This window comes from Diaphorina citri, unplaced genomic scaffold, assembly GCF_000475195.1.
Source record: "Diaphorina citri unplaced genomic scaffold, Diaci psyllid genome assembly version 1.1 scaffold21, whole genome shotgun sequence".
Taxonomy (NCBI): domain Eukaryota; kingdom Metazoa; phylum Arthropoda; class Insecta; order Hemiptera; family Psyllidae; genus Diaphorina; species Diaphorina citri.
Genome location: NW_007377459.1, coordinates 315,272 through 328,829, shown reverse-complemented (window position 1 = coordinate 328,829; position 13,558 = coordinate 315,272). Strand labels below are relative to the sequence as shown.

General features: G+C 37.1%; 3 protein-coding genes and 1 non-coding gene across 5 annotated transcripts in view; 1 reads left to right on the top strand and 3 right to left on the bottom strand.

The window, feature by feature from the left end:
* Positions 1-13,558, top strand: part of LOC103508843 (angiotensin-converting enzyme-like) — a 186,541-nt gene that overhangs the window by 88,995 nt on the left and 83,988 nt on the right. The window lies entirely within an intron of this gene.
* The window catches only part of LOC108252384 (skin secretory protein xP2-like), a 70,964-nt gene that overhangs the window by 29,118 nt on the left and 28,288 nt on the right, over positions 1-13,558 (bottom strand). The gene's annotated exons all lie outside the window — the stretch shown is intronic.
* LOC108252387 lies at positions 6,647-9,210 on the bottom strand. 2 transcript variants are annotated; one of them, XM_026823377.1, is made up of 2 exons: positions 9,083-9,210; positions 6,647-8,568 (listed from the first exon to the last, which is right to left on the bottom strand). In XM_026823377.1, the coding sequence occupies exon 2, from the start codon at positions 7,738-7,740 to the stop codon at positions 6,679-6,681; it is 1,062 nt and encodes a 353-aa protein (XP_026679178.1). In that variant the 5' UTR covers positions 7,741-8,568; positions 9,083-9,210; the 3' UTR covers positions 6,647-6,678. The 2 variants fall into 2 exon arrangements, with proteins under 2 accessions (XP_026679178.1, XP_017299525.2); XM_017444036.2 differs by having other exon boundaries at positions 7,582-8,568; positions 9,083-9,204.
* Trnac-gca lies at positions 12,086-12,157 on the bottom strand. The gene has a single exon. It is a non-coding gene; the product is annotated as a tRNA-Cys (tRNA).

Sequence of the window (13,558 nt, the reverse complement as noted above, 5' to 3'; positions counted from 1 at the left end):
CACCAATTATTGAGACAAAAACTGCAACTGCACCAATGAAAGGTCACTCTAGAGGAGTCTCAGTATTTCCCTTACAACCTGTACTGATCTGATTCTTTCAAACTGCAGCAAGTCCATGTATGGACAAGCATATACCCAGGCGCACTAGTTCGTATTTAATAAACATTGTTAATGACATGATTAAGTCTTCTGACCATAAGGTAGGGTATGTCGTGTGTGTATCTCTGCATCTGATAAGCAAACTAATTTTTTTTTTTTTTTTTGTGTAAATATTTGAAGATTTTGAAGCATGTTGAACTTTTGAAATTGATGTAAGAGAGTGCGTGTTATGTGGATTTTAAAACTACTGATACTCGTACCATTTGGTAATGTTAGTCGATTTTTTGCAACAAGCTTACCTAATAAAGTGTTGAATATCATAACCGAATTTGAGAATCTGCTTTTAAAAAAATGGGTTCTTCTGGGATAGGTAGTTGTTGACATCTTTGACTTTTATATCAACCAAATTAATGGGTAAACTACAACAAGTTGTTGGTCGCGTTATATGATTGGAGATATTCTGCAAAGTCATTTGCCGATTATGTGACTTAGCAAAGTTGAAATCTCTGGTGTAGTCATTCTTCACAGTCTAATCGGCCCGAACCTTGAAAAAATTCTCCAAAAGTTTCACTTTGCGCGGGTATGAATTTGTAGTCCAAATGAATGTTCTAGCCCATGTTAACGGGTTCAATAAGTGTCCACATGCTATTGCACAATACCTAAATAAATTTGCATTCATCCGTCATGGATTGGATTATTCCCTGTGCAGATTTGCTTTAATATTGGAGATTGTAATATATGCAGGGTTTAGAACTGTAACGTTTGTAGATCTTGTTAATTTAAATTATAGGATGGCTCAAAAGAAGGTGTACATTCTTGTGAATGAATGTTGATCATCATCTGATCAAAGTCTGTTTTAATTGGATGGGATATTAAATTATAAAATATTTCTGAAAGCGATTCAGAAGCAGAAATCAGCAACCAACTTTTTGAACTTGGACCTAGATATTGAAAGAACAAACTAAAATATCACAAAATTTCAACTCTTACTGAACTTGCTCATATTGGTGGAAAAAAAAAATACAAAGTGAACTTTTTTGTGACCCAATATGCTGATCATAACATACAATGTAATCCAATCCCCTGAGTCAAAGAGAGTAGGTGTTACAAGTCTCGATACATTGTTAAGCAAAACAACTCCAAACCAACCCAAAGTTCAGAAAAAAAACCAGACTAACCATAGACTCCGATTTGGGTTCGACCAAACAGAACCAGGTATAACTTGACCTGACCAAATTTGGCACTATCAAAGTCATCTGGTGACTTATGACCTCCGTGAGGTACTTTGGTAACAATGGACCTAATGAAGTCTCCGCTAATGGGATGTGGTCGTTTGGTGATCATTTGGGTGTACCTACTTTGAGTTTTTTTTTTTTTTTTCAGTAGTTTTATTTTTTCAGTAGTTGTTTTTGTGCTCCAAGAAATTTCAGACTCACACCTGTAATCCTAATTCTTGGAAATTCCCTTTTTTCTCTGAACTAGTGTAAATGGAGTGTCCTTTTAGCATAAATTGAAACCTGTGGAGGTCACTGGTAAGGTCTAACAAGCCTGCGTGTTTCGTCCTGAAATTTCAAACAGCTCTCGATAAAAATGTCAAAACAAGGACCGAATAAACCTCTATTGCCAAATCAATAAAGTTCCCTACATTTAGAAATGTCATACCAAAATCCAGCAACATAAAAGTGAACAATTTTATTTTCCACGCAAGTAAGAACTTTCGCACACTTTCGGAAGAAGTAAACAAAATATCACGCAAACTCAGCTTCAATTTGGAAAGATAGAATTCTGCTGTAACACATCTCCTGCCTTGAACTTCATTATCATATAAACCTTGGTCTTTGCACCAATTGGCCACTGCGAGAGTCATAGGCAAACATGCAATTCCGTCAGTTGTTAACACTCCCAGAAATCTTCCTATTGTTTATGGATTTAAATGATTCATATGAGATAGCCAGACAGCCTTTGGGACATATGTTGTGACTTGAACTACAGACCAAATCGTGCTACAAGATCCACATTTCAATAAGGCTATAATATCTAGTTCTTCCCCTTTGAAGAACTGGTGTGCTTTGAAAGGTTAGATGCCCCTGCACTATTTTTAGAACTAATCACTCCACTAACCTTTGACTCTCTTATTGGCTCCCAGACAAATTGACAGGACATCTTCTAGGAGTGTGAGACGGACTTTGGTTAATATGGCTCCCGTCAAAGTGCTCTCTGATGTCTTATCTCCATTGTTATGGACGGGTGGTGTGACCGATTGTAAATCACGATGGTTGTTCTTGAAGCTTTCGAGATTGATCGGACCACGATTGTTCGGCGACAAAGGCGTTTGGGGAACAATCGTTCAAGAAGGAATTTTTGTTCAATGAGATTGCCAGGAAGAGGCTAGTCATTGTAACTTTTTTTGTTTTGATGCGGAAGCCGAGGACTCAAGAATATTCCTGGTCTTTTCAGCTGTTTTAAAAAAGTGGAAGTTGAAAGTATGGTCATATCGCGGGAGTGTGGTGCATTATCCGAACTCAATCCAACGTTTGTTGAGTTTACTGACCAAAAAACGAAAACTGTTTGGTAACTGGACCCTCCCTCGTGTAAAGTTTTAGAAATTGATATCTAAAGACGATGTTGTCGACCTGAGCGAGAAATCAACATGAGGCAGGGTAATGTTCTCAATGATATTGATCTGAACATGAACATCCTCCAAAAAACCAACAATCCAAAGTAGGTCAAGGAACTGAATCAATTTGCCTGAACCAGAACTTGTGCCGTCAATAACGAATGACATTTTTCTGCTCTCATTTTATTTGTTTTGGATTGCATTCAGATACACTCGTTATTGGCTTATTTGTCTACCTAGTTCAGAAGGATAACTACATTTCCTATTTGTCCATTTGGAATCGGAATGTTATTCATTAGCATAACGGCGTAAAAACGTGTGCTCTGGGTTAACAAGGGTTGTTAGCTGTCAGATCGGGTTACCTTGATGAGATTCATGGTTAGAAACGCCTCTGTTTGGATTTGAATACTGGGAAGCTGCAAGGCGTGAGGAATCTCGTCACTAATGACTCTAATGAGATCAACTCCGTAGCGTAGTACCTAGCATTCCGCCCCAAAGTCAAAATGTGTGGGAGCTGTTGGTCTTGAATCGTTTCAATATTTACACCTAATTGAAAATATCTTTACACCTAACTGAACAAATGTTTGACAGACTGAGAATCAACTACTATTAGCCATGGGTTTTTCTCAAAAAGCCCTCTCCGAGGCTTAGGTGTAGGAGCAATTAGCCCTCTAGGTTAAGCTTCTACAAATCTACGATGGTGTTGATATTGCATTTCATGATAAATTACCCATATGGGCATATGCCCCTATGTGGCATTTCGAAATTTGTGAGAATTGGTTTAAATCTTTAAAATCTGTAACTAGACAACAAAGTTTAGTGTTTGCAATCTGTTGTGCAAAGCAAAGAGTTTGCAATTGTGTTTTGTGTCAATATACAGATATATACACACATCAAGGCAGTGCAATTAAAACTATAGGTACTGTAGGTACCCATAATAAAGAGCACAAATGCATTCTTTTTAGATTTATATATTCAGAAATGAAAGGCCTAATTATCATTGTATGGTTCTGAAATTCTAAATGGATAGATCTAAATTCTAAATAGTTCTAAAATGAATAAGATCGAAATGTTTTGCCGGCCAAATTGTAACCTCATTCTTCTGTTGTATTGTTTATGTACCTCTTTTATTGCATGTTATGTACACACTTGGTTACTTATGGGGATTTTTAATCCTCGGCTCAAAGTTATCGTTTCTTTTGGAATTAATGACTTGTTATCTAATAATTCGCCGAACCCATTGTTTTGTTGGTCTACATTCTACAATATCATAAAATGTGATTTATGGCTAAATCAGATTTTGGCCGGCCATCGGTTTTGACTCTCTTTTATAATTAAATTATTGATACATACTCTGCATTTTCATGAGCCCTCTAAGTTTGGAGCACCCTTTGTATTCCTGAACCCAGTAAACCTATAAGACCCTGTATGAACTGTTGGGGCAAATGGATTTTTACTTTCCTTATCCTATAATAAGGGAAAGGATAAGTAGGTGAGGAAAGTAATGTTAGTCCTATTCAAGCAAAATAAACAAGGCTGTTACAGTTTTCTTGATAAGATTATATTATAGTCACAGAAGTGCAGTCGCTATTGGATTCACAACCGACGGGACCGGGGTTCGAATGCCACTTTTGTCATGAATTTCAGAAGGCCATTTGTAAGATTAAGTTCAAATTCCTTCCTTTATATTATCCTTTTTGCACATGGCCTTGTTACTTGAAGTGTAAATATGTAAATAATATTATCTTTTTATGTGTTCCCTTATAATTAGTACCTTCCAATTCGTTGGAATCAGAACTATGGGCACAATGGCCGGATTAAGAATCTAATAGTGTTATGTAATGGTGTAATGGCTTTATGATATGAGCGATAAATTTCAGCCCCGAGCTGGCAATAACAGCGTGTCTCAATACTCAATGGGATAGAAGCTTTTGAAATATGCTATACAAGTTGAACTAGTTAGTCCGGCACATTGGATACTGAAATGTCTGGCATATCCTCTGATCATGCAAACGTGCAAAGGATCACGAAAAGATCTGAACTACATAATAGTTCAGATTTAAATGTGCGTACAGATCTGCGCGTCGCGCCATAATGCGGCAAATTTTCAACGCATCTCAGCGGCCACATTTTTGGGGACCCTCTCGAACATAAGTCCATTGTTACACCCTAAAGCTGTGTTCACAGTCCACACATAGTCAACGCCCGTCGATCGAGGAGGTGAATCTATGTTGTCGAGGCAATGTGGACGGTTTCAGTCGACGGCCGGCGTGTGGACACAGCTTAATAGACCTACTAAGCCGTACACTTGAATCACAATAATATGTACGGTCAAAACTTCAAGGTATCGGACTAAGTACACCAGGTGAGTATCTATATGTTACTTATCTGGTGTACTATTAGAAGTATGTGTTACAGGTATTACAAGTTCTGAAACCCGATGTTATATGCCGGTCCAAATGGTTCTTTTATGACTCCTTATGACATTTTATGACGAAACTTATGGCACTGATCGAATTTATGAACTTTGTGAAACCCAATGACATTCCTATGTGTCTTTTTATGTCTTGTGCCGCCTCGTAGGTAAATGCATGGGAGAGAGAGAGAGAGGGAGAAAGAGAGAAAGAGAGAGAGAGTGACCCGATTCCGGTCTCGACATTCCTGCTGACCCGCTCTTCCGATCTGAAGGGAGAGAAAGAAAAAAATAAATGGGTATCAATTTAGACAAATGAAAAGGGACAGAGAGTAAGAGTGACAGGTGAAAAAGGAGATAGATTGAAGAGGCTCCAGTGAGAAATTAGTCGATTTGTTCTGTAAGTTGTACTGAAGCTCCTTATGTTGTATATTCAGGTTCTCGAACTCCCTGAGTAGAGGGTTCAGGTCATAAAAGTGAACAATGGTATAGTCATTTCTTTGAAGTCGTGCGGGTCCTAGATTAATAGGGACTAGGCCTGCATTTTGTGTTAGATTCTTGATGTGGAAGGCTCGTACATGGACAGAGAGGGTTCTGTAACAGGGATAATGTGGGTTGGTCTTTTTATATTTGAAAGGTGAATTTTATTTGAAGTGTTGGGGTGTGTGGATTGAATTTGACCCGTTTTTAATTCTTTGTTTAGGCTTTGAAGGTTTTGTGGTTTGTATTTGTTTTTTGTTTTGCTGTTTCTTTGTTTATCTGCTACATATATCTTGTGGGGTAACTGTGGTAGAGGTTCCCTATGTGTGTTCCGTCTTTCTATGATCCTTTCTTTATTGTTCTGGATTGTTTGATTTAGTCCATGCTCACTCGCGGTTGTTTCCAAATTTTCTTCTTCTGTGATCGAAGGAATGACTATAGAGTTTCTCGAGGTGTGTTCTGAATCTGTATGTGGAAAATTTTCCTCATACGTTTGGTTTATGAACTGGTCTAGATCAAAATTTTCATCGGGTTCCGCTATGATTGATGATATCTCATCGTCTTGTGTTGGGTTTCCTATTGTTTCTTTCGTTTTCTCAATGAATTTTTGAATTTCGCTTGTGTGTAATTCTAGTCTCGAAAGCGCGTCAGCGTTAGTGTTAAGGGTACCCTTTTTGTATACTAGTTCATAGTCGTACTCTTCTAGTTTTAACCGCCATCTAACAGTTTGATGTTATTTGAACTTCAATATCCTGTGTTAAGGGACTGGTGGTTTCAAAGTGTCCTGTGATTATCTCTATTGGTCTAAATTTTGTTACCGAGTGTATTGTATGGTTGTATGCCAGAATCGTTAGTGTTAAGGGTACCCTTTTTGTATACTAGTTCATAGTCGTACTCTTCTAGTTTTAACCGCCATCTAAGGAGTCTTGAACTGGGGTTTATTCAACCATATTTTAGATTTATTCAACTAGGTGGGTGCCTATTTAGTACTTATTTTACTAGATATCTACGAGGCATGAAAAATAAAAAGATCAAAATTGTATTATTCAGAATAATGCAATAAAAAAGTTTATTCAGAATCTTCATTATCTTCATTAAAAACATTTAACATGTCTTCTTCAGTGTTTGAATGGTACACCACCTCTGAAATGAATTTTTTTCTCATGGCTATTGTAGGTTCAAACTTACTACTCATCAACCTGTACCTCACTCGAAGTATAGAGTCACAAGTATTTACATGCATCCTATTTCTCAGTTTATTTTTGACAACATTCATGATGGAGAAGACTCTTTCTACGGCAGCATTAGAAAATGGTACAGTAAGAAAGGCAATGACTAGTTGAACAATGTTCTTATACTTCATTTCACCATCAGCATTTTTTATCTGTGAAATGGCACCCCAGAAAAACTCAGAGTTCATATTATTGTTAGGGGCAGAAGGTAATTCTACCATGGGCAATAGTTTCCATTGTGCTATTGTTTCACCTGGATCACCACAAAGATTTGAGAAATGTGATACGATATTTGTTATATCGGGTTGTGAAATTCTATTTGTGACTAGTTCAGGTGAAAATATTTTTCCTCTTTCCAAGATTTCAAAATTGTCAGGCATCCTATTCTGGATTTGTTCACAAAATTCAATAAGGAAATTCATACAATCTCTCTTAATAGTGTTTAGATCATCAGATTCTACATGATTACAAATTAAATTGAATTGAAACCCAAAATAGACACAGGACAAAGGCATGAGTACTCTCGAGAAATTAAATTGTCCTAGGTCAGATTTCTTTACTTTTGACAGATGGTCTGGGAAAACAATTCTCTGAAGGCAAGAATACAAAAGGTCATGTAAGTCTTCACACAGTTTTAGATTGTCTACCTGTTCTGATTGAAATAATTTATTAATTGCACAAATTTTTTTGAGCATTTCCAAAAGAAATGCCAAATAGAGCTTAGTTTTAGCATTAAACATGTGGGATAATAGTTCAGCAGTATAACAACTTTTGGCTTCTAATCCAAAATATATTTTGAGTATTTCAAACTGGTCATAAATGACTGACACCGTTTCAAATCGAGCAAGCCACCTTGTCCCTGAGAGCTTTGACATTTTCTTTGGTGCTGATTCATCCATCCATCACATCGAATAGGTACTTCTAGAAAACCAGCTGGTACACTCCTTGATTAAAAATTAAAAAATCAAGATTCTGTGGTAACTTTAAAAAAGCCTTCTCAGCTGCCAGGTGTATTGAATGACACACACACTTAACCACAATGAGATTTGGTAATATCTCTTTTAGTTTGGCACTAAATGAATGATTTTTGCCAACCATCACACTTGCCCCATCTACTCCTATTCCAATAAGATTATGAATTTTTAAACCATGTTCACTAATGATTTTTACAAAAGCATCCACCATGGACTTGTGGTCTCCACTTTCAATTTCAATAAGTCTGAAAAATGTAACTATTTTCCTTTTACTATAACTAAAATACCTGATGACGAGGCTCAAGATTTTCTTAGTATCTATGGATGTGCTTTCATCAATGATCATTGAATAGTAAGAGTTACCAATATCTTCAACTAATTCTTCTGAAATACAAGGACTTATGACATTGTGAATTAATCCTAGACATTTAGTCTTATGCAGCTTGATTGAAGTTAGAACTTCTGATTTATTATCCAATTGTTTAACCATTTCTCCAAGATCATCCACTGCCCTCGTTGAACAATGTTGGGCAACGAATGCTGCTATTCTGAGTTCTGCATTTTTTCTCTTTTCATCAATGGTTTGAACGGTGAATGATGATATTCTTTGGCCAACACTACCTTCTTCTTTTGCTCGTTTAACATGTTTGGAAGATTTTAGATGGTTCAGAAGTGTATTTCTGTGTGCAGTGAGATCATCTTGACAGAATGTGCAGTAAGCACGTGAGTCATCTTTTGATGGACGTAACCAATCTGCAATGCAAGAAGTGAGTGTTAAACATACAATATACATTAACTAATCTTCTTGTAATGCTGCTTGTAATCAACTCCCAAGACCACAAGCTAAGGACATGGTATGAACTCCCAGTTGTTTAGAAGTTAACACATTGAATACCAAGTCCGTTTTTCAACCTACATTACCTTATTTATTACTCCTGTACCTACCAAAGGCAAATTTCTGATGGTGTTTTATGTGCTTTGTAGGTCTTATGTACCTGTGGTCTTATGTACCTATTTTCCTGATCTAAAATAAAGCCTTGTGTATCCTCCGGGAACATTTGTATAGGAAATATTATAGACATTCAGGAACAAACCCAAACCAAATTAGATACAGGTCACCCTGTGTAGACTGTAACAATGTTAATCAGATTGTAGTAACATTTTCCTGATGAATGTTAGAATGTTTCCAGATTGTTCAAATACTAATACAAATTAATGTCCCTGGTGGGTAGGTACTACTAGGCTTAATAATAACACAAACAATTACCTTTGAATTGCTTCTCTGTTTGCCAGGCTGTCTTGAATTTCTGGACATAATATTTGTTTTTCTTGTCTTTCCCCATGATTGCATGTATTTCTAGTAAGTTAATATTTCTAGTTGTCATGTATTTCTTGATTTGGTGATGCCATTACCAGTAGTGCTCACAGAGCCTATCTTCTTGGAAGAAGATTTGCCGTCGGGATCAAGAGAATCATATGATAAGAGTATCATAAGGATATAGTTCTTGAGAACTTTACCAGTAAATGGTTTCACCAACACACCTTCAGGCCAAGCATCATTGCAGTTGATCAGATCTTTTTGATCCTCGGGGATACCAAGATGAAAAGAGGAATAAGATGTGTGTCTCGTTTTCATCTTGGAACAGACAACAATGGTATTTACAATGGTATTGTTACTGTTCTTCGTCATGTAAGAGTAAATGATTAAAACAGTCTAAGCAATAACATGGGATGACAGTTCGATGCAGAAGTTAGATTATATTGAAGGTATAGTAGCTCGCTGATCAAAGTGCTCAATCAACTCAACACACACACACACATCCCCCACAGTACACTCACACCCATCCCACACCACAGACCCAACACACACATACCCATCCCACATACCCACACCCACCCACAATCACACACCACACCCATTCGCCACACACACACAATCACACACAAACACACACACCCATCTTAAGAGACATTTCTACTAGACCACTTGCCAATGTTGCTCAATACAAGAGCAATCCCCACTGTGACAAATAGCTTCTACTTGTGTCTCGCAATTCCGTGTGCTCTGGGTTAACAAGGGTTGTTAGCTGTCAGATCGGGTTACCTTGATGAGATTCATGGTTAGAAACGCCTCTGTTTGGATTTTGAATACTTGGAAGCCGCAAGGCGTGAGGAATCTTGTCTCTAATGAGACCAACTCCGTAGCGTGGTAGCATTCCGCCCCAAAGTCAAAATGTGGGAGCTGTTGGTCTTGAATCGTTTCAATATTTACACCTAAGTCCAGTTTGTTCTCATGGGACATTTTGATCTTTTATTGTGATCGTGTTTCATCATAACTCTCAATTAGTGTGTTTGGTTGAAAGGTTTTACAAATTGTTCCATAAGTGTGTAGGTATTTATTTTGATATTATCAAAACATTAAGCTTTAAAGTAGATATTGATTCTTGGGCGAATTTTACGTTTTACAGAGTTCATTGCTATATTGCAGTAAGCTCATGACCTTGTTTGGAAAATGAACTTTAAAATTGTAAAATTGACAGCGTGATTTCTATCACAACACCAGATTCATTGTTTGAATATTCTTACAATTGAGCTGTTTCTTACCTCCTTCATACAAATAAGAATATTATCAGCTATCATTATTACAAATGAGACCCCTTGGTCATAAGACCTGCTTTTAATCTAAACTACATATCTTTCAATTGGGTATAAATAATAAGCATTCACTTCTCGTAAACCTGACCTTAGTTCAAGTCATAAAAAACAAATCGGTAAAGGTCGCTCAGTACAAAATCAGTGGCGATTGAAGAGGAGAAAATTGTTGCTGACGAAAGTGTGAAAGCGTTCAGGAAACTATGAGTAATTTCAATTGGGTATAAATAATAAGCATTCACTTCTCGTAAACCTGACCTTAGTTCAAGTCATAAAAAACAAATCGGTAAAGGTCGCTCGGTACAAAATCAGTGGCGATTGAAGAGGAGAAAATTGTTGCTGACGAAAGTGTGAAAGCGTCCAGGAAACTATGAGTAAATTAGAAAAGGTATAATGAATCATATAAAGGAAAACGGAGTAGAGACAAGAAAGAGTACGAGTATCTCAAATGATGCATTTTCAAATAACACCACCATATTATCTGATCTACTTTGAAATTGTTACTGAAAGAAACAATTCCATAAGGCAATTCCAACAAGAATCATCACTTAGTGAAACTAAACTAACAACATTGAAATTATTCAAGTTCGACATGGGAGGAATCAAAACCCACTGCTTCATTTAACCAATATCAGAAGATAATTTGTTCAACTATGTAAGTACTCCTAGAATGTTGGTAATGAGAACCGTAGAGCCTGGGAATGTGTCCTAAAGGAAATGGATTTATGTAATTTGTCTTGGAAGATTTGTATGGTAAGCTGAAAAGGGAATGAAAATGAAATTAAAGTGCTAATGCTTGGTAACAGGAAAACATAATAATTTGTATTCAAAACTTCAAACGTAATAAATCCAGAAGTGCCCTTTCTGCCCTGTCAAACATAAAGTTCACCAACCCCCTAGTCTCCAAAGCTTACTCTTGTTGGGACCTTTTGACATCTAACAACAAAGATGTCCGTTTCATGTGGTGCCCTTCCCACTGTGGAATCAGGGGTAACGAAGATGTTGACCAAGCAGCGAGAAATCCTACTGACCTTGACCAGCTGAAGTTATGCTCTCCTGACGATTTCAAGCCCTTGGCCGCTTCACTAGTAAGAAAAGAGTGGCAAGACCAGTGGAACCTTGTGCCCGTTACCAACAAATTGAAATCAATCAAGCCCCTTATAACTAACTGGGACACTTCGAACCAAGAAAATCGAACCAAAGAAATAACTCTCACCCGCATGAGAATTGGCCATACTCGCCTCACGCATGGTTTTATATTTACTAAAACAGACCCGCCCAACTGCCCATGCGGCGAGCACCTATCCGTGCGGCATATACTTACTTGCCACCGCCACGCCCAAATAAGAGCCTCACTTCCCCACCCCCCTTCCCTTGCAGATGATGTTGAGGGCGTTAAATCCCTCTTCACCTACGTCACCGCCACGCCCAAATAAGAGCATCACTTCCCCACCCCCCTTCCCTTGCAGATGATGTTGAGGGCGTTAAATCCCTCTTCACCTACATATCTGCAAAAAATCGACATCTATCATTTGATCTAACTCTCAACCGAGAACCGGCGCGAACGACCTGGTATTCCAGAGTTAAAGCGTAACGGAAAAAAGACTATAAAAAATTGAGGGGGCACCCGGGTTTGAACCGGGGACCTCTCGATCTGCAGTCGAATGCTCTACCACTGAGCTATACCCCCTGTTGAATATGAAAAAAAAAAAAAAAAAAAAAAAAAAAAAAAAAGATTAGAAAAGGTATAATGAATCATATAAAGGAAAACGGAGTAGAGACAAGAAAGAGTACGAGTATATCTCAAATAATGCATTTTCAAATAACACCACCATAGGTATTATCTGATCTACTTTGAAATTGTTACTGAAAGAAGCCATTCCATAAGGCAATTCCAACAAGAATCATCACTCAGTGAAACTAAAGCTAACAACATTGAAATTATTCAAGTTCGACATGGGAGGAATCAAAACCCACTGCTTGATTTAACTAGATAATATCAGAAGATAATTTGTTCAACTATGTAAGTACTCCTAGAATGTAGGTAATGAGAACTTTAACTAGCTAGGCACACTGAGGTACAAGGTACTAAAAGAGTACAAATTAAAAGAATTACTGGACAGGTTGTTTTAATTAATATGAATTAAGTACCTGATACTTAGGATTTTCGCCTATACGATTTTTAGTCATGCAATTTTAAAAAGTTTAGAATCAAATCGTAACATTTTCATAGTAGATGTGATAGATAAATTGGAAATGTTACTTTGAAACATGACATTTCGTACCTCGGGCAGTGTGATGTTTATGGATTCAAATAAAGATTTTGATATGCAATAACATGCGAAACATGACTGGAAAATACTATGTCAGTGTGAACTATATTTCAAGACATGATTTGTAAGAGCTTCCAGTTAAATGGACCAAGGCTTTTCCTTTTCCATGAAGCATTATTTAAACATCGCAAATAATGAGCGATAATCTTCTGCCTTGAGTGAACTCGAATCCACCTTTCCTAAGAATAGAAATAGAGTATCTCTGAATACTCGATTACCGAGATAGGTAACCCTAGATAATTATGAAGCAATAGTTCTATTCTCTGTTTAAATCGTACACAAATATTATGAACACAGTTCTGAACTTAAATTGGAAACCGATAAATTTGAACAAAATATCAGACCCAGACAGTATGACTATAAATGGTCAGGACTTAATAGATCAGTCCTCAAATCGTGTGTCGTGTGGTCCAACAGAAACATAATAAATAAAACTTTAACTTTTCAGACTCATAGCTAAAGTCTGCAAGTCTAGCAGTTTCGAATGTTTATCTAACCTCAATATTATAATCTAATAGATTCTAGAGCTACTTTAAGTTGTTAAAAGTCGTTGCCCGCGTATTGTTGGCACAAGATTCTACAATTTATGGGATCTATTAGAGTTATTAGACCAAGTACCTCTAGAAACGCTATGGGTAATCCATTTGCTTGTTTAACCGCTCATGTCCAATCAGTATTGAGTATTGCCATAAGCAGTATTGCAACCAATGTTATTGTTTGGATATTGGATCACTCACATTGTTATATTCTGCTGGAAT